This window comes from Agelaius phoeniceus, chromosome 5 (assembly GCF_051311805.1).
Source record: "Agelaius phoeniceus isolate bAgePho1 chromosome 5, bAgePho1.hap1, whole genome shotgun sequence".
NCBI lineage: Eukaryota > Metazoa > Chordata > Aves > Passeriformes > Icteridae > Agelaius > Agelaius phoeniceus.
Window position 1 is genome coordinate 26,312,140 of NC_135269.1, and position 24,116 is coordinate 26,336,255.

Below are 24,116 nucleotides of genomic sequence, written 5' to 3' on the forward strand. Positions count from 1 at the left end.
TTTTTTCCAAAGCAGTTTGAAAAAGCCAGATGGTGAAAAGTTAGATACTTGGGGCTAGGCTTGAGAGCTTTGTGTAGACAAGTGGTCATTTAGAAAAATGTTACAAGCAAAAAGCATGAAAATACACAGCCACCAGCCCCTCATCAGTGTTAAGCCTGTGCCACCCCTTGCTTCTTGCCACCTGTCTGCCAGAGATGACAGCCTTTTCCAGCCTGCTGGAGCTAAAGCCTCTGCTTGCTCCTTGACCCTGAAAGGAGCCACATGAAACAGCACTGCTATTTAAGGTTCTCAAGCTGGAGAGGGTCACTCGTGCAGAGCTGCACAATGGAGGGGCTGCACACACAGCCCTGCTGAAAGGTCAGGGGGCAGTCGCCTCCTGACGAGCTGCTGGGGCAGGAGCTGTTCCCAGCTGTACCTTTTTCCAGGTGTCCAGAGGGAAGAAATAACCCATGTCTTTGCATTCCTACTAGTGCTAAGACAATGTTTTTACCCATTCTATTCATCCCATCCTTCTATTCTGCATGGCTACATGGCAAGGCCAGGAACGCCATCCTCTTTCCTCCTGTGCCTGGCTGAGTCCTTCCATGACAGAGTCCTCACACAGAAGTAGACATTGCAATAAATAGGAAATGCTTGTTCAAACAACAAAATAAATACCATTAAGCAGTGAAGGATAACAGTAAGACAAAAATAAAGGCAAGTAAAGCCAGGAAAAGTGATCATAACATTTCTAGCAGGTGCAAAACAGCACACCTCAGGAGGTTTCAAGTAGTGCAGATGACCATGGAGTTTCTAATGAACCAATGCAGTAAAACCAACATCAGTTCACTCTATCATGAGAAAAGGCCAAAAGATGGTCAGGACTGTGCAAAAGTTTAATCTGTGCATCACCTGAGGCTGTGGGATGTGCCCACATGCTGCCTTCACAGGGTGTGTTTGTTGAGGGAGTTACTGCAGAAGGTTCTCCAGCCAAACTCCTGATGGCTCTACCTCTGGTCTCAGCCTTGTTCTGCCAACGCTGGGCACCCTGTGGCTGGGAGCCCAGAGGGAAGTGCCCAGTCCTTTATGAACTGGACTCTCAATAAAGAAAAGGAGAGAGCAGATAATAAGGTGATATGTTATACAAAAGGGAAGGCAGCACCTGCTGCTAAATCCCACAAACTGCCCAGCAGCAAGCATACATCTTAAGGTGCCACTGGGAATTGCCCTCTTCCCTCTGAGCAGCTGGGTCTGCCAGCACTGGGTTGATACACGGTGTGAAGTGCCATCAGCTTTGCTCACCCAGTGGCTCTGTGCTGTGCCCCCACGGAGGGGCTCCTGCTCAGAGCATTCAAGCTGGTGTCCCCATCTCACACTGACCATCAGCTGCCTCTTAGCAGGGAGATGCAAAGGCATAACTGGACTGCGTTTGCCACATGCTGAATGGGAAACAGCTGGAGGCAGATGATTGTTTGGGTTATTTGCCTGTTGCCTGGACATTTTGTTTGCTTGTTTGAGCCCTGAAAAAATATGTTTCCAGTTCCTCCGGAGGCTGGTGTGTGTTAAGCCTGTGTATTGTGGGTTGATTTTAAAAACTGGTGTTTTATAACTTTGCAAATGAGTGTCCTGCTGTTTCGTGTTCCGCAGGCAAGGCTCCACAAATAAGGCAGTCTTCTCAGAAATTTCCCTGCCACAGAGCCAGTGGGACTGGGGGAGCAGGAGCAGCCAAAACAACATGCTTCTGGTGTCAGAGAAGCAGATATCCCTGAGTCTGGTTCCAGTGGAATCTCTCTCTTCTTGACTGGATTTAAGTGGCTGACTAAAGGATAATGCTGGCTGATATTTACAGACTGTGCTTAAAAGCCACTCAGCTTCCCTCACAATCAGCTCCTCAGCTGGTGTACTCCAGCATCTGTTGTGATCACAATACTGCATTTTTAGCTGCTCTGTCTGTATCACTTGCACATACCCCCTGGTTCCTTACTGCTGGGTGTTTGCTTTTATTCTGAGTGGCTGGGCAGTCTTTGCTCTGTGAGAAAAGTGTCTTTTTTCTCACTGTATAGTGCAGTGTCTTGGCTGTGAAAAGCTGAATTAAGTAAGAATAGGCTGGTCAGGAAGCAGAGAGGGTGTTCTTGCCAGTTGATACTGGAGAAGTAATACTAAAAAGAATGCAGATTTGGCCAAGGCACTCGCAAGCAGTGCCATGGGTCTAGTCATGAGAGATGTGTGCAGCAGTTCTTCAGCTTCAGGCTGTGATGGCTGCACATCTCCTCAAATCACAGCACAACACCAGTTTGACACAGACATGGGAGCACAGTCAGGGGTTCACCCCCTGCTTCACAAAACTCATCCCTTTAACACCTTGCATTTGTTTAGAAATCTCTTTATTAAGTACTGACCAGACCAAAGCCCGTTTGATTTGGCAAGTGCAGACCTGGGGGAGGGGATCAAGGGAACAAAAACAACAACACTGCAGCCGATTCATCCCTCCTTGTTTATTGCACTAGAAATAGATTTGGCAGAATGCATCAGGAATGAACTAATCAGCAGGGAATTAATTGGCGTGTTAGTTAAAAGGCAGGAAGAAGGCGGTGAACAAATTCATGACTGGATGGCTGGAGGGTTCAAGCAGCCGGAGAGAAGCAGTGCATAGTGGAAACTGTGACTAGCACGAGAAGTCATCCAGCTGTGCCAGAGAGCCAGCGGCTGAGAGCTGCCCAAAAGAACCGGGGGCAAAGATAACACGAGTGTCCTTGGAGACAGAGCTGGTTTTGAGAGGGCTCCGTCACCCAGGCTTCCCTTCCCATAAGGCTCCCATGTGTGGGGAGAGATGGCCAGTTTGCAGGAGTGGGAGGGAGGGGTAAGAGAGGTACAGCTGGAGGAGGCTCCACGGAAAGACTGTGGAAATGTGGAAAGCAGGGAAATGAAGAGGGACACGTCACTCGTTGCAAGCTGAAATGCAGAGGGGGTGGTAAGAAAGGAGCAGGGAGGCAGAGATTTGGAAGCTTCATCACAGAAGAACTGGCCTCAAGAGCAAAGGTAATGCTTGTATACAATTCTCTGCCTTCTTTCCCAGGAATGTTTTGTTTCTTCCTCTGGAGGAGACAGATCCTTACACCTCAGAAAGAGGTTGTTGCATGGAGGGACTATAAAGGCACCTGTGGGAAGAGCCAGGAGAGGAAGGAATATGTGCAGACTGGCATGGATGTGGAGGTTGGAGTGCTACCTACAGTTCCTAGAGAGAACAGGAGTGTGCAGAGTGAGAGAAATAGGGAGAAAGAAAGAGAAAGCAAATCCTTAGGCAGACTGTCAGACAGACAGACATGGAGAGTGCAAGGTCTGTGAGTGCCTATCTAAGGAGAGAGAGGAAACTTCCTAAGAGGAAGGACCGAGTACTAAATGAGAGAGAGTTGAAGATAAGACATATCCTGAAAAAGCAGGCACTCCTGGAGAAGAGGCAGAAGGTGAATATTACCTCCTCAAAACCAACTGTACTTTACAGATGTATTGCAGCAGATGTTTGCTTTGCACCTGGATGGCTTTTTGTTTTCTTTTCTTCTTTATCCCCACTATGGCTGCCTGCTGGCAACAGCATCACCTTAGCTGTCTCTCATCAGGGCTCTCAATCAGATCTCCTTGTTTGACAGGGTGGTCAGTCTATTTCAGGGTTTCAGATGCCCTTCACTTTCACACAACATCCAGGTAGAAAATGAGCACTGTAACCCTCAGTTATATGAAAAAGCACTGTTTAACTCAAATTTGTAACCAAACTTGAAAAACTCAGGAGGATATTGTTATTCCTACATGTTGTTATTCCAACCTCAAACCAAGTGTGTGTGTGCACCAACATATAGGATTGTACCCACACACGTAAATTGAAGAATATTCCATCACAATGGATTTATAACAAAGACTTCTGAAACAGGTGATACTCTAGCTGTACCACTGTGGCTGGCTTAATATTGTAGGATCCAATTTTTAAAATTATTTTTGGCCTTTTTCATGATCTTTCCACCATTACATAATTCTACAAGCATATGCTAATGTTGCTTTTTTTTTTTGGTTGTTGTTGCTTGGAGAGCTAACAAATGCCATCCGCTTTGCAAGTAGAGCTCTTGCAAATACTTTGATTGTTCTGGACTCACAGGCTTGGCAGCTTTCTCCTCTAAAAGCTTAGAGACCTTTCAAGATCCCAGGCTGGGAGTCTCACAGAACTGGCATTAGAAATTGTATGCAGCTACAATACGTTTGTTTTTTTTTTTTTTTAATAAGAAACTGTTTGGTTTATATAACTGAAACCTTTTTGAACCTAATCCATAAAACAGAACCTTTCAGTTGGGCGTGTGTAAGTAATATAACCTTAAAATATTGCAATGGAAATAAAAGAGATAGAAGAAAAAAATACAGAGAGGAATTCCAACAGTATGCAAAACTAGCTTTATTATCTATTGAGATCCTTTACAACATAGAGAATCTAAAACATACTTTGATGTTTAAATACCTATTATCATTGGAGTGAGAGCTACATTTTATGTATTTATGATTCACCTGAGATCAAACTCCCTGATTCACTTAGAACTATATTTTATTTCCCTGCAAATGACCCAAAATCCAGAATCGCTCTTCAGCTTCAGTCTGACAGTAGCTCAACAGGAACTTGAAAAAGTTATGAGAGGAGAACAGGCCTCAAATGAAAAGCATTAATGTAATTCACTTGCATTTCAATGTTCAAACACAGAAAAAAAATCCTTAATTTTAGTTATCACTGCAGGGATTGATAACTGTAATCAACAACATCCTCTTCCCAAAACAAGCATGGGCTTGAGCTAACACACTGGGATGCTGATGCACTCAGAGAGGGCTTGTGTTTGGAGCAGTCAGAGGCACAGGGGAAGGTTTCAAGCCCTCTTGATGTACAAGAGGCAAGATCTGCATCGTAAAGCAACAACTTGCACATCTGCAATAGGATGTGTGTGTTCTCCTCAGGCTTCAGGGGAGACAGGGCTCTCTGAAATGAAGCTGTGTTTGGTACTAGAAGCAGGTAACCTGGGCAAATCCCCGTATCCTGGCAGGCAGCACAACCCACAGGCAGTGGGGCACTTCAGCCATCACGCTCAACCCCAGCTGAGGCAGATACCAAGGAAATCTCAGGGCTCTGTTGGGATTACCCACTGCATTGTGAGGGGGGATGAGCACTAGAAATGGAGCAACAAGAAACCAAAGGGGTTAATGGGAGAGGGACAGTGATGGGAGTTCAAATACTGGCAGTAGTCCTTTGCTTTGGGGCAGGGATTCTGGCTCGGATGGCACAACTGCTGATCACAGCAGGGCTGTGCTCAGGCTATCAAGCTAGCTGAGCTCTTTAATCATGCTGAAGTGAGGAATCAAAAGGTTAAATGATGAAAAAAAATATTGTGTGATAATGAGACAAATATGTTGGTCTTCACTGCCTGCAGATGAACGGACTGTCCAGTGAATCACTGAGCCTAATCTGCTCCAAGGGCAGAATGTGATGTAATTTTCTGACAGCACTTCATATTATTGTATTTAATAGTAACAATGATAAAGCTAATATGTTGATATTGTTATTCTCTGCATTTAGGAAAGAGTTCCCATCCAAGGATGTGAGAGAGTTGTCCCTGCTTGTCCATCTGTGCTCTACCCTGATAGTACTTTCCAGTGCAACTCTGCAAAGGAGCAGAAGACATTTGAATCGGCTGGGGATCTGGTTCCTGTTACAGATGACCCCACAGACTTTTTCAGCTAGGAACTTTGTTAGTCAATATCCATTTGCTGTCTACAATTCCACCTAAGAGAGGGAAGATTGCTCATTTTCTGTGTGCCTGAGGTATGAGAATCTTCTTCAAAGATGATTATAACCTGATGTTTACTGTGATAATAAATTACGGTAGACCCTCAGGAATGCAGGGAGCAAAGCTACAAAGAAACTGGTCTGGGAGGGGCCCTGCAAATAGAACATGTCGTTCTTGGGATTCATTTGGACACCTGATGTTTTAAAAAGTTGGAGCTCAAGTAGCGTGGATTTTCAGTATAAGATGTAGGTGGAATTTATTACCACCCTACTTTTAACAAATAGAGAAAGATCAAAGTATCCCAGCTGTGGGGTATTAGAACAAGTGGGAGTTGGAAAGGATAAGGAATGGACAATCTCTACAGGAAGTTTTCCAATTAGCTTGGAAGCCACACTGTTTCCTTGATGTTGGCAGCATTTTCAAATCATTTGCAATTAGACACATAGGTGTCTGGTAAGTCCTTTCCCATCAGGGAAGATTAAAAAGGCATTTGCAGGGCATAGTCATTCAAAGAAAGAGAGAAAAAAAAAAGCTGTAAAGGCTGGCACATTTATCTGGAAAAGCTGAGAGGTGGAGGAGGTATGGTGTCAATGCAAATAGTTTCAAGAAGGTCCATGAAGACCTTTTCATTATGAGCCTTGGTGATATTGTCAGACCTTCTTAAAGATCTTTATTTTGGCAGCTCTGAGTTAGCAGGAAGAAAAGGTGTATGCATGTGTGAGATAGGAAGAAGGTAATTTATTTTTCCTTTAAATGAATACTGCAATTAGATGAAGAATACTAAATACAAATTACATCCTGACAGATGGAAAGTAATGTTTTTAAAGTATCATGACATTTTCCATTAGTATGGTTATATTCATAATGATACTTTAAATAGTGGAAAAATAAATGCAGTTGCAATTAAAATGCACTAGTGATCAAATGTAAGAAAGGCATAAAGTGAAAGAAATTATTTATTTACTGCTTTGCCTGCTACAGCTTCTGGTAGGTTTTGAGGTGACTGAATTCTTCCCAGATGGTTATATTATATAAAAAAAAAAAAATTAATGTCCTCATATTTTGCAGTGAGATCTTAAGCTTTTGATGCATGTACCTGAACAGAAGAATAATTCAGATTTTCTGGATGTGCCTGCTTCTCACATGAGCCCTTCCATCACTGTGACTACAGATGACCAAAATCATCACTAAACCCCATGAACTTGGCAATGCATTTTTTCTGTTTGCTATGTGCAATATGTGCATAATGGATATTTTCAGCCAATTTCTAGCAGAACAGCTGTTCATGACTTTTTTTTTTTTTAATTAAAGTACCAGATTCAACACTGAGGGACTAATTTATTAGGAAAGAATAACAAATCAGCATGAGTAAGCTGTAGAGAGACTATCTATCCTCTTAGGTTTAGAGATGGTACTTGCCCAGGAGGGCTTGTAGGTTAGGGCTGGCTTGGGAATGATGGTAAACTTGAAAGAAAACAAGGAGTTGGGTAAGTGTTCACATCAGTTCATATACATGTCCTGTCAACTCTGCAGCTTTGCTCAGGAGGAACTGACCCCGTGACACCAGGGCAAGGTGGAGATTGTACATGGGGTTTGGAGTTACCTTTGAGGCTCCATCTATGGGCAGCATCTAAGATATTGCCACTGGTTAGTCATCAAAAAGAACTTTTTTTTTTTATTCTGGCCACCATGAGACACTTGATAATTTGTTCAATGGTTGTTTACCTTGTTTCTCCAAAATACAGAGTAGGGATGCAGTGATTTTCCCACTCTGTAGTACCTCCTTCTGACACTGCTAGAACAATTGTAACCATAAGGTGCTATCCCAACACAGCTACAAAGGAAGCAAAGCTACTTCCCCAGCTGCTGCTGGTTGATGAAGTATCTCAGTACTACTCTGTTGCTTGAAAAGGAAGTAAAGTTCATACCTGAGAAAAAGTCCCTCTGCTTCTGTAAAACCTATTCTGAGCAACTTGAACAACATTTTAAATAAAAACATCACCAAAGAGAAATTTGGTCTTGTGATGACAGATGGGAAGTGGAGAAAGAGAAGAAAAAAGAAATAAAGCACTTAGCAAGACATTTTGTCTCCACAGAGACAAGGAGAAGTCAAGATCCTACAATGGCCATCATGGTGACTCCTCCTCTTTTCCTCCTCTTCATCCTTTTGCCCTGCAGTAAATCCCAGGAGGACTTTCTGGACCAGCATCAGAAATGGAACTACAGAGAAGGCGGTAGGAGGTCACAGCGGTGGTTCAGCATGGGAGGTGTTCAGTAACTCAGAGATGCAGATTCACTTATTTTGTCCTTGGAGTGGGATAGTCAATGCTCATTCATGACTGCTCTTTTTTGATTCTTGGGTAGCTGAGGGAGACTTCTGGAGAAAAAATGCTTTTAGAAATAATCAGCTGGGGAATCCAGTGACAGCAGAAACTCTAGGCACCTGGAGGTAGAGAATTACACTGTGAGAGAGAGTTACCTCCTTTTTAATTTAGATCCTCCATGTGTTTAATATTTGGCATTTCATCACAACTGAGTTGTGATGGGGAATGGAATCAAACTCAGAGCACTGGCTTGTATTTCCTTGTGCTGACACATTTGTTTTCCTCTCTTCCATGGACATCCTGCTAACCTAGCTGACAAGGTCAACATCGAAGGTGTTCACAGCATTACTCAAACCCTCGAGAAATGGGGAAATGACATCTTCTGGCAAATGAAGCATACCCTGCTGAACAACCCAAATGCTCTCCTGCCTGAGTTCTCCAGGTAATTCTTCTCATCTGGAGGTAGGATTCAGTCCTCTCCTGGGTGTCCTTCCCTGAGCAGGATTCATCTTCTAAAAGATGAATTTTCATATTTCTCAGCTGGGGGGAAATAAAACATTATCTCAGTACCTCTGATTAGTAAACTGAATACTCTGCTAACTATTTATTGTGAAACACTCTCAACTGCCATCACTGTATTACAAGAATCTTCCTAAAGAAATTGCCCTTGGCAGCTCACACTTGTGAGAGCAGGCTGGAAAAAATGAATTTTTCTACAAATCCACACATGGGCTTGGCCACAGATCAGGGAAAATAAGCTGATTTGGTCTGTGATGTTTATTTCAGTCTCTAACACCTTGATCTGAGAAAGCTATTCACCAGTTCATGTCATCCTATTCCCCCTTTGCATTGCTGGAGATATTAACTGTTGAACAAACTCATAAAATTTAATTCAATCTCATATTTCCAGAAAGAGAGTGGGAAAGGCTGGGAAAGAAAGAGAAGAAAAATGAATATTGGGAATTACTAGAAAACTAATATAATTTAAATCAGAATTGTTCCTAAAACAAGTAAAGTGGTTGTCTTCCATAACTAATTGTTCTCTTTAGAAAACAAGAAAAAAAAAGTTTGCAAATGTTACACATTGAACCAGTTGAAGAGGAAAGATTAGAAGGAAAAAAGGCATTGGGCAGGTGGTCACATGGTATCTGTACAAATCAGGGTTTTAGGAGGATACATCATAGATTGTACATTGGCCTTGGGCATCAAGTGGATTTCTCCCTGGCTGCATGGTGGCTGTTGCTAGCATAGAATTCATCACAACTTTCTCACTGAGAGTACTGAAATTCATTGGTGCCTCAGATTATCAGGGACGATATTAAGTCCTGTATTTGGAAAGTTCTAACTTTAGTCCAGGAATATGTGATGAGGGTATCCTGCCCTATATCCTGTACTGGGCTTTGAATTTTGAGTTTGCTGGCAAGGACACAGACTGGTCCATTAGAAATGTTGTACTCCATGGGAACCACTGGCCTAGCCTCCAGGTGTACTCCTAGTTAATTATTACTAATTAAAATAAAGTGGTGGAAAGACCATGTTGCTCATGCTGGTCCTGAAGCTTGTGCTTTCCAGGGTTCAGATGGGGGCCCTCAGATGAACTCCCATCACCGAAGAGCAGAGCAGCTTTGAAACATTTTTAATGCTTGCAACTCTTCCATCGTCAAGGGCCCTTACCCAGCAAGAAACAAAGGTCATGGTAAATTACTTTGCATGCTCAGAAATACTCCCTAAACTGAGTTATTCTTCTCTATTACTCCTGTTGCAGTCTCCGCCCCGTCTCTGCAGCTGTGGACAACCTTGTGAGGGAAGTCCAGTCGATAAGGAAAAGGCTGGAAGAACTGAACGAACGTCTCAATGTCATCAGCAAAACTGTCCTTCCCCTTCGACTGAATGCTCTGCAGAGCCAGAGGCGTGGAAATACTCAGCTGAGGAGACTCCCAACACACAGGAGAAGGTTATATGCTCGCAGGAGACCTCAGAGCAGACCTCAGAGCACTTAATTCTCTACCAGAAAAAAAGGGAAATCTTTTTTTTTTTTCATCTGCTTAAGCCTTTCCCAATGGGACATTGCTGGAGAGAAAGAAAGTAAAGCACACACACAAGTCAGCTTTGCTAAGGAGACCAGAACTTCTGCATTTTGTTGCTGCTTTAGGTCAGTAGGCAAAACCTGACCCTGTTCTTTAATGATGGCTGTTTTGTGTCCCAAGCAAAAAAAAGTTGACAAGCTCAGTCTACTTGAGCATGAATACCTTTATTCTATACAGGCATTCTTTCTGCTTACCAGAGGAAGGTCTTTCTATAAAGATCAGGTGAATTTCTCTCTCTGCCCTATTTTTAAAGCACTCCATCTGAAACAGCTGGGGAATTTGAACTTTGAAAGTGCTGAACAACTGATGAATGCAGAAAGATGGATTAGTGCTTGGCACTTCCAGCTGGGCAGGGAGAGGAAGTTATGTTTCAAAATATTGCCTTAACCTATTGTCCATGTTCATATGTTCAGAAGGTGAGTAGGGCTGGATAACCTTGGTCTGTACACCACGACTCAACACTGAAGATATATCAGTTGCTAGGGACCAAATATGAACCTTCTGCAAAGAGTCTTTTTCTAGCTACCTGGAACTGTGCACTCAGAATGGTGTTACTCAGTAGATATGTTCAGAATTTCCAGCACTCTGAAACACACTGAACTGATTTTTGCCAAGACCCATGGAAACCAGGGAATTTTAAAATTGTTTTTCAAAACTATTTAGATACCTAATGGCAAAGATAGGTGTCTGGAAGGATTTTCCAAAATAGCTTAAGAGACTCTTCAGCCCCCAAAATCACAGTTAATAATTCAATTGGTGTCTAGTTCACAGAGTATTTTCTCCACATGCCAGCATTGACCTCCAGACATTTCCCACCATCCTTTAGCACAATTAATATCTGTAGAAAATTAACAACCATACTCTACAAAGACTTTGGTCCCTCAGGGATTACCCAGAATACCCTGCCTTCAGCTTGTCTTTGCCTGTGTCTTCCTGACAATAAAGCTGGTGATTAAAAAAAGAGTGCATGAATCAAATTATGCACTGAATGGAGGACAGACTGGCCTTGCCCTTCAGGTCTCTAAAGATAAATCCAATACAGAGATTTCCACTCAGCACTGCAGTCAACTGTGTACATGAAATGTGTTGAAACATAAGAAAGAGAGTCAGAGAGGAAAAGAAACAGGTTGTCTTTAAGGTCTGGATGAAGCAATTTATGAGAACACAAATAAAGAATGGATTATGTCTAAATGATTGTCGGGGTGTCTGGCATGTCAGTTGTTTTGAAAACACTCTCCAGTCACAGTGAGGATGCAGACTAGCAATTTAAGGATTCCCAAAGCCTGAGTTTATGGAAAGAAATTCAGTGACAATACAATAACCTCCAAAAGGAAAGGGGTAAAAACTAGTTTCATATGAAATCTTTCAGAATGGACCAGAAGAATTAACACAGCAGAATTTTAGCTGCAGCCTGGGAGTTAGTTGAGTGGGGGAGGTATGAGACAATCTGGTAAATAATTCCTGGATGTAAGTTCTCTGAGTTTCAGAAAATAACAAAACTCAAACTTGGCCCTCTTTGGCTTCTGCTTGGGAACTTGAAACGCTGCTTAGCTAGAGAAGAGAAAAATCAAGACTCTGAAAAGGCTGATAAAAGGATACAGTTGTGCCTTTGTTGAAGTTGTCATCATAATTTCTCAGGAAATGTAGAGCATTTTGATCCCAGAATATATTTACATAAATTACAAGGAATAACAGGAGAGAAAGGCCCCTAACTTCTTGTTATTCTGCATTCAGAGTTTCAAGGCTGTCCTGTAGCAACAGCTGCATCCTTGCACAGACTGCTGATCCCTCCAAGGGATGCTTTGCTTGGGGCTGTAGGGACTGCTGGTTATTTTGGCCTGTCTGGAGGAAGAGTACAACATAAATGTTAGCTTTCATGGTTGCATTTTAGACACAAGCATTTTATCAGGCAACCTGAAGCTGTATAAATTGAGGACTACTTGAAACACAAAGATAAGACTTCCCTAAGTCCCTGAAGTTACAGATGGCTGGTGGTGGGAGGCCAGACCAGATCATTGCATAGTTTTACTTTACACCTAAATGCCCACCACCAGCTTCTGCCAGAGACAGAGGACAGAGCAAGGTGGACCCCCAGTCTAACCCAGTCCACGTATTCCTATGCTGATATGTGCAAGTTTGTAGTCTTGGCAAAACCTCCTCAGCACAATGGAGAAAGTCACCATCTACTTTAAAAGAGAACAAATAAGCTGCAGCATGCAATGTGTATTACAATTCTCCAATTTCTTGCATAATGGTGAATAAACCAAGTAATATAAATGGTTAATAAATTACTAATCTGTGACCTTGTCACCAGAGACAGCAGCCCCGTCATTCCCTCTGTGAAAGCCCATGCTGGGCTCCAGCCCAGCTCCCTGACCTGAACACAGCCTGTTTGATCAGATAACAGCCAGCTTCTTTCTGCACGACCCTCTCTCTAGACTGAAAAGTTTTAGTGTCCTATTTATCTTATAATTTTATTCTTTGCTCTTTAAGAGTGTAGGAAGCTTATGCACCAGCCTACTTCTGCACTGTTCACTTTCTATATGAGGAGGCAGCAGTCCAGCTGAGCAACTTGAGATGCCTCTGTCCCATCTGCCTGGGGAAGCTGGCCTGACCCATGGGACTGATTCCCAGAGACTGGTATTTGATTTCTGCTTCTGCTAACCTCTTCTTAAAAGATCCTGGGTAAGGCACTTTAGCTGGCACTTGGCCTTAGACTTGGCTTATACAACAAAAAACCACTTGTCACAAGGTGTCTAAGTCTTCTGTGCATATAAATGTATCCAGCTACAGAAGCCATATAAGCTCTCTGCTATGTTCATTTACATGTATTTCTGGGAAAGGATCTGGACAGAACGTTTAAACAGAGGTGACCAGTTGGGTGGTCAGTGGAGGGAGATCAAGTATCATTAGGAATTTCTAAAATCTACCCTTCGCCTAAAGCTTACAATATCCAGCAACCAGACCTACTCCTTAAAAAACAACTATGTTCCCCTTATTTCTGTTTATTTTTAAAAAACCACAAAAGACTGAAAAAACAAGAGGTTATGATTTTGCAACTCCAGGACCATGGTGCCCTTCCACGCTAGGCATAACACACTTTGCCAGGACTTCCCTTTTCCTGTACCTCATTCCTTTCATATCCCCTCTCACATTTCCTGTCTCCCAGAGATAAATACCATCTGTTCCCGCACTTCATGACTCCTCACACTTCTCGGTGCCCTCCACACTTCGCCCTCCGGGGCGGCCGCTCCCGGTGCCCCCGCACGGCCGCGGTCCCGTGGGGCGATGGCCGCGCTGCGGGCGGGGCGGCTCCGGCCCTCCCACCTCCTCCGAGCGGGGCCGAGCCGAGCCGGCAGGGGCAGGGCCGAGCCCAGCGGGGCAGAGCCGAGCCGAGCGGGGCAGAGCCGAGCCCAGCGGGGCAGAGCCGAGCCGCGGCATCATGCTGGGCATGGTGAAGAACTCGCTGCTGAGCACGGTGGAGGCATGGCCCTACCGCCTGCTGAGCAAGGGCGAGAAGGTCTGTGCCGAGCGGGTCCGCGCTAAGGCGCTGCGAGGGAAAGCGGGGATCGGCCCCGGGCAGCGCGTTCCTCCTGGCAGCGCCTCCATCCCCATCTCCTTCCCCAGGATCAGGTCAGCTACGAGGAGAGGACGTACGAGGGCGGGAAGTTCGCGGCGGTGGAGCTGGTGGGGAAGCCGTTCGACGAAGCCTCGAAGGAAGGGGCAGTGAAGCTCCTCAAGTACGTCGGAGGGAGCAACGACAAGGGTGAGGATGCTGCCTGCCCCGCGGGGCTTGGCGGGTGTTGGTGGTTGAGGCTTGGTGAAAGCGGGATGGATGGAGGCAATGGCACTGCAGGCCCGCCTGGCTTGTGGCTCCTGGCACGGGGAGTCTTTGATGGGGATGGCCCTTCACTGATAAAACTAAATTTGCAACAGGCTAAGTCGTGCCCAGCCAGCTCATTCTATGAATCCGCTTATAACCCGTCTCTGTTTCAGGATGAAATCTCAAAAATTATTTGTTTAAACAGGAATGAGTTACCTTGCAGCTGGGATAACATGAGGACAGGCAGACAGGTATCCATCACAGCTCCCTGGGTGAGCAGTAGCTGATGAAATCCAGGATATCTGGGACACTTCGGTTCTATGATGTGCCCTTGTGGGCAGTGAAATAACAGTTACGACCTTGATATTTTATCTGGCTATTTTTATTCATGAAAGGGTAATGAACAATGAGCTTCCTTTTAAATGGTATATTTTAATGTTTTATGGCAGTGCTTCCAGGTGATTGCTTCTAATTCTCACCTTACTAAAATGTGCACATTTTAACCATTCATAGCAGGAGAAGACTACAGAGTAGCTCTGAGGCATATACATGTTCTCAAATACCTTTCTCCAGCATCTAGTAGAGGGATTAATGTAGTCTCTATAGAGTAGGAGGTGGATGCAGTGGGAAATGGTATTTGCAGTAACATTTTCGGAAAGTGATGATTGCTGTTGCTGTAGTAGAAGGGGTGCCTTCTATAACATGTGAAACAAACACAGGTATGACATCAAAGGAAAATAAATGAGAAAGATGGCTTGAGCTCTGCTGTTTTTATGGCTGCCTGGTCATGAGGTTTAGAGGTTCCCTACTGCTGCAAGAAGAGTGAAGAAAACTGGTCTTCAGTGCCATGTGGTACTTCTTGGTGCTAATGAGTAGGAAAAAACCTTGCTGTTCCTGGAGTGTGGAAAGCATGGACAGTCCTGCTGAAAGCCATAACAGCACTGAGGTTTGGGGCACTGGCACTTGTAGGATGTCTGGAAGCATTTGGGAGGTTTCAAGAGAAGGCTTCTGTCACCCAGTATTGGCTGTAGACTCATGACTAAGTGCAGATAGTATTAATTTAAATGCTGATGTAGGTTTATACAGGCCACTAGCCTGCCCTGGAGCTACAGATCCTGCTGTCTTTCAACTGATTTGTCAGAAGAACAGAGTGTCTAATAGAGCCACAAACGCAGCACCATTAATAAAAAGCATTCCAGAGGTCAGTCGGAACCCTTTTTTCCCAAGCTTCTGGTGTGGACAGGGAGCTTGGCCCAAGCAGAAGCCTGGCTGTTCTGCTTCCTCAGAGGAGCCCTCTCCTGACATGGAGTTTGTTCATATGAGGAATTTTCCAAAATTAAAATTAGCTTTTGTGAATTTCCTGTTAATTTTGTGAGTTCCTGAGAGCTTAGACTTCTTTAGTAATGTCTGTGTGTCTGTTTCAGGGGTTGGAATGGGCATGACTGCTCCTGTCTCCATCACTGCTTTTCCTGCTGAAGATGGCTCCTTTCAGCAGAAGGTGAAAGTCTCTCTGCGGATCCCGAGCCAGTTTCAAGACAGTCCTCCATGTCCTACTGATGAAAGCATTAAGATTGAAGAAAGACAGGGAATGACCATTTATTCCACGTAAGGAATGCATCCTGGGATCTCCAGTCTCAAGTGATGAGGTCTTTAGGGTGCTCTGATGAGCAGTGTTTGTTTTACCAGGTGACTTGCTGTACAAGGGTGCATGTGGCAAAAGGAGATGGAGGAGTATGTCTAGACTAAAGACAGGTGTCTTCAAAAAAATGTCACTTCTTACCCCTGGTCATGCTGCACTGATGTGAAATATGGATTTTTTTTCCATTGGGTAAACAAGCATGGAGGCTAGCCCTGAAAGATACTGTCCCATTTCTATTGCATGAATCTATTGTTTTTCCCACTTTCTGGGAAAGTCATTATGCATGTTCTTTGCTGCAGTTCACAAACTGTCCACTGAAGCCTCATTCAGATGGACTCATACCAGACTCCACCATGGAAACAAGTAGCTGCTGCATTGCTTCAAGTCACCTTTGAATGTTTTGGGGTGTTGACTGACAGCCTGGACTCAAACTAGCATCACAATAGCCATAAGCCTTTCACCTTGTCTTTACCCTTTGGAGGTTCCCTGCCTACTTTCTTGAACTATTTTGGCTGACTCTAACTGACTTCTTTCTTGCCTCCAACTGCTGCTTGGCCTTTGCTCTGGGTGTGGGCCACTTCTGCAATATCAGCCTGTTTTGTCTCAAATTTCAGCCCTGAGGGAGGGTGGTGAGGTCCGGGCTGCCTTGGAAACAGTTCCTGTTGGTGGGAGGTCAACATAAACCGGACCCATTTCAGTCCACCCCTTTTAAATGGCATTGTGTTCTGTAATTGCCAATTGTGTGTTCCTACCTCTCCTTTTCCTTGGGCTAGCTCGAGTTTGGCTTTCCTTCATGATCTTTCCAGCAGACAGTTCTTCACACCACAGTGAGCATGGTTGTTGACAGCATTGGTGGGGACTGTAGGCTGAGCTGTCTTGGAGATAACCTTGTATTTTAGAAAGTTGTTTCTCTGATATGGTGCTGATTCACAGGGCAGGGCCATTCTGCTGGCTGACATACATGGGGCTGTTTGGGGGGGATTCCTTCGGGGCCTCCCAATGGATAACTGCCTAGGGACTTTTGTTATTGTGCTTGATGGATCCAGGTAGATTTTATCTCATGCACTTGTCAAGTTGCTTGTCACCCTTGGCTGTGTCACCCATGCAACTTCATCTGTCCCAGATGAAGTGTGCTGCTTCACAATGAACAGTGCACACATGAGTGAGTGCATGTTGGCAGGGCCTGGATCAAAATGCGTGTCTAAATATACTGTGGCTATTTATTGCTCTCTCTCTCTTCCTTCTTTGCTTTTCCAGGACTGCTCAACAGCTCTCTGGTTTCTTTGCAGGCAGTTTGGTGGCTATGCCAAAGAGGCAGATTATGTGAGCTATGCTGCCAAGCTGAAGGCTGCTCTGGGGAATGATGCTGCCTACCACAAGGATTCCTACCTGTGCAATGGTTATGACCCCCCCATGAAGCCTTACGGACGCCGCAATGAGGTCTGGTTTGTGAAGGAGTGAACATCTGGCTCCCCGTGGTGCTGCCTTGCTCTGATAACCTCCCTACACTATGTTCCTGTCCTCTTTATAAAATAAACTAAGAATTCAACAGAGGCAAAAAACTATCACTGCCTTTTTCCATGCCTATGCCTTAGTCTTTTATGAACCATAAAAGTCATTCTAGAAGAACACTTGCTGACCCTCCTGATGGTCCTGCTCCTTCATTCCAGAACAGGTCCTCAGCCACACAGACTCTCTTGATCTCTCCGTGGCTTGTTTTTATCTCCTTTGTGCTTCCAGAGTTCAGTGCTGAGAAAGCCAAAAGTACTTAATTGGCTGGTGCCTGACAGGAGTCATGTCCAAGTGTAGGCAGACTATTAGTCTCACCTGAGACGGGCAGGGGAACATGACAAAAGTGCATACAGAGACTTTTTTATCTCCTTCAGTTTGCTGCAGCTGTAAAATGCTGCTTTTATCTTTGCCATTCCACAATCAATCTAAAGGCACACGGGCATTGCTGCCAACACAGCATAGAGAAAATAAACATTCTTTACATTAATTCAGAGTGTGCAGAAGATCAGCGCTTCTGTCATCTGTCTGAGAAATGCCATTCAGAGAAAGATACAGATTCTGCTTGCAGCTTTCTTTTGTTTGAGGAGAGATGTTTTGGTGTGTGCTGTGTCTTCATCTCAGCTAGCAGCTGGACAGTGTGACCTGGAGACCTCAAGATTGTTTCCTCCTATTACTTTTGTGTAACATTTCTTTAAAACTAGCCTATGCAAGGGCCAAAGCAGAAATGTGTGTGGTTATCTAATTGAATTAGAGAAATGAAAGACTGGAAGAAAGCAGATGCTTATTATTTGTGACTTGAGTGTGCATTTGAGGAATGATGAAAATATGGGTGAAACTACTGTGGGTGCCAATCTAAAAAACTTTTCTTAAAAGGTGTCAATTTTTGAAGGGCTACTCAGACCCGCTGTTTTCTTTAGAGGAGGAAAAGGAAAACATGGCTGTCCTAGAAAACAGGGATTTGGGTCAAATAATCAGTAGCCTTTTGGAAACTTCGAATACAATTGCAAGTGTGGGTCATGTTTCAGGAAGAGTGGCAATGTTGAAATGTCAGGCATCAAACCAGCATTTTAGCTGTTGGCTCTGCCAGGGACACACCAGAGTGCCCACAGTGGGAGCACTCACCCTGCTGCTGGGTGTGTATAATTCATTACCTGCACTAAAAGAGGTGTGCTCCTCTGGTGGTGAGGTGCCCCATAGTTCATGTGCTTTCCAAAAGCCATTTTCCCCTGGAGCTGAAAGAGACATTTGTCAGCTGGCATTGTGGCTTCTGGCTGCTCAAGCTGTTGCACGTGCTCCTGCTTTCTGAGAACAAATCTCAGCAGGAAAAGGAGAAAACCTGAGGTTTTGATGTGCTTTCCTTTTCTCTCTTGCTGAGCCATATAAGAGCTTTGCTGTGGACTTCATGAGAGTTTCAGTCACCTGTGTGCAAGAGCAGCTAGTTCAGGATGGGTAAAAAGAGCAGATAGCATTTAATTAAGCAAAAAACTAAACAACAATGACAGGGAAAAGCTATTGGCTGTGGTTAGTGATTGCAGTGCAGGGGAGGAAGAATAAAAAGATAAATCAAGACAAAAAAATTAGGCCTTTGAAGGAATTTTTGAAACAACAAATATCCTTTTAAGCTTGTACCTGAATCCAAAGGGACTGTTCATGTCCCAGATTATTTTAACCTGTGTGGGTGAGGAATGGAGGAGTACAGTATTGTCCAGTTTGTGCCTTCCCAGGTTCATTTTGGAGCTTTTGTGGATACAGTCTGGCGACCTGTGGTGAATGTCCTTCAATAATCAAAACCTTGAAATTTCTCAAAATTTATCTTGTGAAATCTCAGATGCCAGTAATAAACCTGGTATAAACAGAGCTGCAGAGCTCAGCAGCATGGGGGGTTCTTTTATAAAGTGCATACCCTCTGAACAGAGAGTGAGAGCTTCAGACCCAAGAGTGAGAGTAAACATCTGTAGGCTCTGCATGTGCAGCCCTGCTATTGGCCTTTTGCACCAGGCAGGCAGGATAGAATTTCGTAAACATTGTTAAATAATGTCAAAGCCTTATGCAAACTGAATTGCCTTTTCTGTACACACAAAGATGCCTCTGTTTTGTCTGCATTTTCTAGTTTTGAGATAAATAAATAAATAATAATATTGTGTTTTACAGCTTCTGTTCTGATCACTGACTTTGTGAACTCAGTGGGAGTAGTTGATTTGCTAGACCGTAGGTTGCCAGTTTTTCTTTCTGTTTGGGGTACTAATCATGTCACAGCATTTATAAATAGTCATAATGCTTTTTCCAATAAATCACTATTTTGGGTATCCTGGTGTGGCCCTGCATTATCTGACTGTGAGAGACAGGAGCTGATGAAATAATCTCCTTCATTTGTTCCAGCCGTTGAGAGGCTTTGAGCAATGTATTTGTGTTAATGTAGAAACAAGGGGCCCTCTTACCTGAGGAAAATTATGTGTTCCTGTGGCTGGGGTTCACAGGCAGTGAACAAACACATATAATGTTCAGGCAAATACTGGTGATGATTTTCAACATGATCTATGATCTAGAAATGTTAGACATTTTGTCCCATTGAGGTCCATCTAGCTTGGTGCCGTGTCCCTGTGATGGACAGTAGTGGACACCTGAGACAAGATTACAGGAACAGTGCAACTGTGGGCTCAGAGCTCCTCTAAATATTTCCCTATCTCTAGTATGATGTGGCCCAGGGATTTTTGTAATTGTGCTTGGTGGACCCAGGTAGATTTTATCTCATGAATTTGTCAGGTTGCTTTCTAGAAATCAGGTAAAGTTACTATCCATGACATCCTTTTGTCCTTATTATGGAAAGTAGAAACACTCTTTGTCTGAGGGTTTCCAGCAGGCTGTCTCTCTGCTCCTTAGGCAGCGTTTTGATACACCTCTGTCACTGCAAGTGAATGTTTGTTTGGATAGCCAGAGTTGCTGTTGACATTGGAGGATTTCCAGCCACCTCTTTGTGCTGGGGCCAGAAGTCAGAGGTGCGTTCTGGATTTTGACCCGTGGCCAGCATGGCCACAGACACTGTTACATGCAGTGGACTCCTGAACTGGTGTTAAAATAAAAACATTTTTCTCCTTCCCCTGCAGTATCTCTGAGAAATTGGAGTGCAGCAGATTTATCTAGAGACGTCCTTGCTTCTCTTCTGCACCTGTGCAATGTCCTTTTCTGTCTCCAGTGAATGCTGAAATGGAGAGATTTTGGTGCTTTTCTGTCATTCGACAGGGCACCATGGCATTGCCTGTTGTGTGTTGGTTTAAGAAGACAGTGCCAGGGAACTGAAAGGTGGATGTTTCTCTGTGCTGAGGCCCCTCAGTGCTGCCAGAGGTCACCCTGCTGGGTTGTTGGGATGTGGTGGCTTTGTGCATCACACCCTGCATTGCTGCCCATGGCCCTTTTCCCATCGCCTCACGTGTCAGGGCACTGGAACAGCTCCACAGCTGCCTGTGCTGCCTGTGCTGCCTGCTGGGCTGGACAGCTCAGCAGGGGAGTGGCCTTGGGAATTATCTCTGCCTCCCAGAGACAGGAGCACCCTTGCTGCTTATTAGCAGCTGGGCAGGTCCCTCTCAGTGCTATGCAAAGCAGTGGTATGGTAATAGGACTGGCCGCAGGAAGAGCTGCGTTTCAACAGAGCCAAATTTGAAAGCATAATTTTGATGGGAATTATACACGTGCCATGTAGATTTAGCTGTGCTGGATATACAACCTTCCTAAGCTACTCCACTTGTTAGTGAGGAATTTTCTTGCTGGTATTAACCATGCCAAACCCTATATATATATATATGTGTGTGTGTGTGTGTGTGTGTGTATACACACATGCATATGGGTATAAATGTATGTATATGTGTATGCAGACCAGCTACTTTGATCTATTGTTTGGCTTCTGTAGTCACTGAATAACTCACTAGAGTGAATGCAGCCCCAGGGTGAGCATTTGCAGGCTGAAGTTTTAAGACTGCTAGAATGAGAGCTTTGTTAGCTTCAGAAAGGAATACTTTACTTTGTAGACACATGCTTTAATATATCTAACACTGCATTAAGAGGATGACAGCCCTTATAAAAGAGCTAATTGGTTAAGTTGTCCATATACATCTTGCCAGACTTATAATACTCCAGTCACTTTGAGGGGATGGGTGATCTATGGTGAGTGAGGAAGTAACATCATTATTTCCCCATTTTCATCAATCCCCGTGGCAAAGAGTGTGTGAGCAGCTATTGTGCTTATGGTCACAAATTTTCAGTTTTGCAATGCTGCCCCAAGGCGATGGGTCAGAGCAGGAAGATTGTGGCTCCTAGCTCACATCGTCCCTCCCTATTTAATTACAATAATACTTCTTTTAGAATAGCACTCTGAGCAGCAGCTCTCTTTCTTCTGTGACAGCATTTCAGCCACAGTGAGCTAAAAAAGAAATGCATCTCTTTTAACAGGACCATAAGTAGCTTTGGATGTATAACGCCTCTATAAAACTGCTTGGCAACATGATTTATTAGAGTGGGATCAGTGGTAAAAGTGACTTCTCTGACAGTAATGGATGAAACACTTCCAGCATAGCTACTCTGTCTCTGCTTGGTGCCTATGCCAACAGCAGGCTGGTTTTGTCAGCTCATTCATAATCTCTGCTTTGCTCTCAGCAGAATCCGTTGCACAAGACAGGTTTCAGCCGCGGCAGATGCTTTTTTCCTAGTCCTCTGTGGGAGCTGCTGCAGAAGATGGGTCAGTGCAAATGCTGCTTGATTCCTGAGACTCTGTCTGCTTAATTCTGCATCCAGACCCTACACCGAGGTGGGAGTTGGGTGCATGCCACCCCCTTACCTCTCACTGCTGCACACGCCCATGAGAGAAATTTGAGTGGCTGGGGTGAAAGGAGCTGCACTGTTCTTAGACTGAGTGTGAAGTCTGACTGATCAGCAGCCCAAGGTCCCAAGGGAGTCTTAGATGAATCTTTTGTGCCGTCCCTGTGAGAAGACAGGGTTGAGAAGCCTGAATCTAAGGTGCAGATTTTTAAAAGTACCAGTGGAAGTGAAAGATCCCAGAAACCACATCCTGCAGTACACCATGTGCTGCATCAGCCTGATGTGCATTGTGACTCGAATGACCTTGGGTGTGCAATGTGTCCCTGGCAATGTGACTCGACTCTGGGGCTCCTTCTGGTGAGGCAGCAGAGCCCAGCCTGGGCAACTGCACCACCCACCCACCTGTGCCCTGACTTGGAAGCTAACCCACCCCTTTAGGTGGGTTCTAAGAGAGGTTTGGTTTTGGGATGTGTCTTCTTCAGCCCATGAAAGCAGAGAAGGATTGCCATGGCAACTATTCTCAAGTATTTTTCCAGTGTTTTCCAATCTTATTCATTTTTTCTTATATCCCTAGTGTTTAATTTAAGGCCTTTCCTAATTGGAGTCCAAAAAACCAATTGAAGTGAATTCTCTGATTAGACAAAAAGTTCAGACACCTTCCCACACAACTTGTGAAGTACAAGATCAACAGAATTGAATGTTGCTGTGAGTAAGAGGAGATCTGAAATTTGAAGTGCATTGTACCCGGACAAATGAAATAAATGAAGCCTTTTACTTAAAGCAAAGCATTGAAATAAAAGATAGTGTACATCATGACAATTTTGGGCACTCCCTTGCTGGTAGATCTTTCTAGGCTGTTTAAACACTGATTATAGACCTTCTCAATCTTCTTTATGACTCAGCTTTGTGAAGGAACATCTTTCAAAATCAACATGTGCTGGCTCATTGAAGTACCTTTAACGAACTGTAGTATTATTTAGTCTGGGTACCTTGAGGGGAATGGTTACTGCAGTGGTGTTTCTTTGGGTAATTACCATGCCTCTCATTTTCCAGCACCTTGCTTCCACTTTGTGTGTGTTTTGGCTGGGATGGAGTTGATTTTCTTCACAGTAGCTGGTGTGGGGCTGTGCTTGGGATTTGTGCTGAAAACAGTGTTGATAATACAGGGTGTATTTGCTATTGCTGAACAATGCTTACACAGAGCCAAGGCCTCTTCTGCTTCTTGTTGCAAGTAGGCCAGGAGTGCACAAGAAGCAGGAGGGGAGAGAGCTGGGACAGCTAACCCCAGCTGATACTCCATTCCCTATGGGGCCACACAGCATATAAAGTGGGGGGAAGAAGGTGGGGGGATGTTCAGAGTGGTGTCATTTTTCTTGCTGAGGAACTGTTCCATGTGATGGGGCCCTGGTGTCCTGAAACTCCTACCTGCCCATGGCAAGTGGTGAACTCATTCCTTGGTTTCCTTTATTTGCAAACAAGGCTTTTGCTTTACCTATTAAACTGTCTCTATCTCAACCCAGGAATTTTCTCTAATTCTTCTGCTTCTGTTGCCCATCCGTGTTGTACTGCACTAAGTAGTTTATTTAGTAGTTGTTCTGCACTGGGTAACGGGAATTTTGTACTGAGTGTGGTATGTCATTAGATTATTCCCCCTTCCTCATCCCATGGTTTCTCCCCATGCACTCCTTCCTACACCCCTGGTGGTATCCTGGCCCCATGGATCCCCTCCCCTCGCCCCTCCCCAATGGCATCCCATTGGCCACGGTCCTCTTTCCCCGTCCCCTTTCCCCTGGGGGACAAAACCCCACTGCAGGTAAAGGTTCGGCCTCTTTCCTGCCTGGGGGGTCACTGTGGCCAGCAGTGTCCCATCCCAAGCCAATGAACAGGATACTCGTCCCCACGTGGGAAGAGCCTTCTCGTCTTTTATCTTCAGTCCATGCAGGTCCGTGTGGGCTTGGGCTCCAGCTAGCTGGATTGGACCCATACAAAGCCCAGAGAACCATGGATTACTGCACCTCCCCACCAGGGTGGGTGAATCAGCGAGCAGCTGTGAGATGCTTCACTGCTGGCCAGGGTTAAACCATGACACACCTGCACACCCATACCTGTGTGTGGGAGTACCAGGGCTGG

General features: G+C 44.5%; 1 protein-coding gene and 2 long non-coding RNA genes across 4 annotated transcripts; 2 read left to right on the forward strand and 1 right to left on the reverse strand.

Annotated features, from left to right (window-relative positions):
- The first annotated feature begins 2,522 nt into the window (after nt 1-2,522).
- On the forward strand, nt 2,523-11,398 carry LOC129119695 (uncharacterized). Of its 2 annotated transcripts, none has more exons than XR_013182355.1 (5): nt 2,523-3,018; nt 5,582-7,439; nt 7,889-8,026; nt 8,429-8,558; nt 9,882-11,398. It is a non-coding gene; the product is annotated as an uncharacterized LOC129119695 (long non-coding RNA). The 2 variants fall into 2 exon arrangements; XR_008534151.2 differs by having other exon boundaries at nt 2,525-3,018; nt 5,582-5,827.
- Nucleotides 11,399-11,788: 390 nt separating this feature from the next.
- On the reverse strand, nt 11,789-13,514 carry LOC129119694 (uncharacterized). The gene is made up of 2 exons (XR_008534150.2): nt 13,331-13,514; nt 11,789-12,045 (listed from the first exon to the last, which is right to left on the reverse strand). It is a non-coding gene; the product is annotated as an uncharacterized LOC129119694 (long non-coding RNA).
- Nucleotides 13,515-13,517: 3 nt separating this feature from the next.
- HEBP1 (heme binding protein 1) lies at nt 13,518-19,325 on the forward strand. Its single transcript, XM_054631785.2, has 4 exons — nt 13,518-13,723; nt 13,831-13,969; nt 15,451-15,631; nt 16,955-19,325. Exons 1-4 carry the CDS (start codon nt 13,646-13,648, stop codon nt 17,124-17,126), a joined length of 570 nt encoding a protein of 189 aa, XP_054487760.2. The 5' UTR covers nt 13,518-13,645; the 3' UTR covers nt 17,127-19,325.
- The last annotated feature ends 4,791 nt before the right edge of the window (nt 19,326-24,116 follow it).

What these genes read in the sequence shown, in the direction of transcription:
- HEBP1 (XM_054631785.2), top strand. Translation starts at nt 13,646, where the DNA reads ATGCTGGGCATGGTGAAGAACTCGCTGCTGAGCACGGTGGAGGCATGG. An exon ending in TGCTGAGCAAGGGCGAGAAG is followed by an intron (nt 13,724 to 13,830) that starts GTCTGTGCCGAG and finishes CTCCTTCCCCAG; the next exon opens with GATCAGGTCAGCTACGAGGA. An exon ending in CGGAGGGAGCAACGACAAGG is followed by an intron (nt 13,970 to 15,450) that starts GTGAGGATGCTG and finishes TGTCTGTTTCAG; the next exon opens with GGGTTGGAATGGGCATGACT.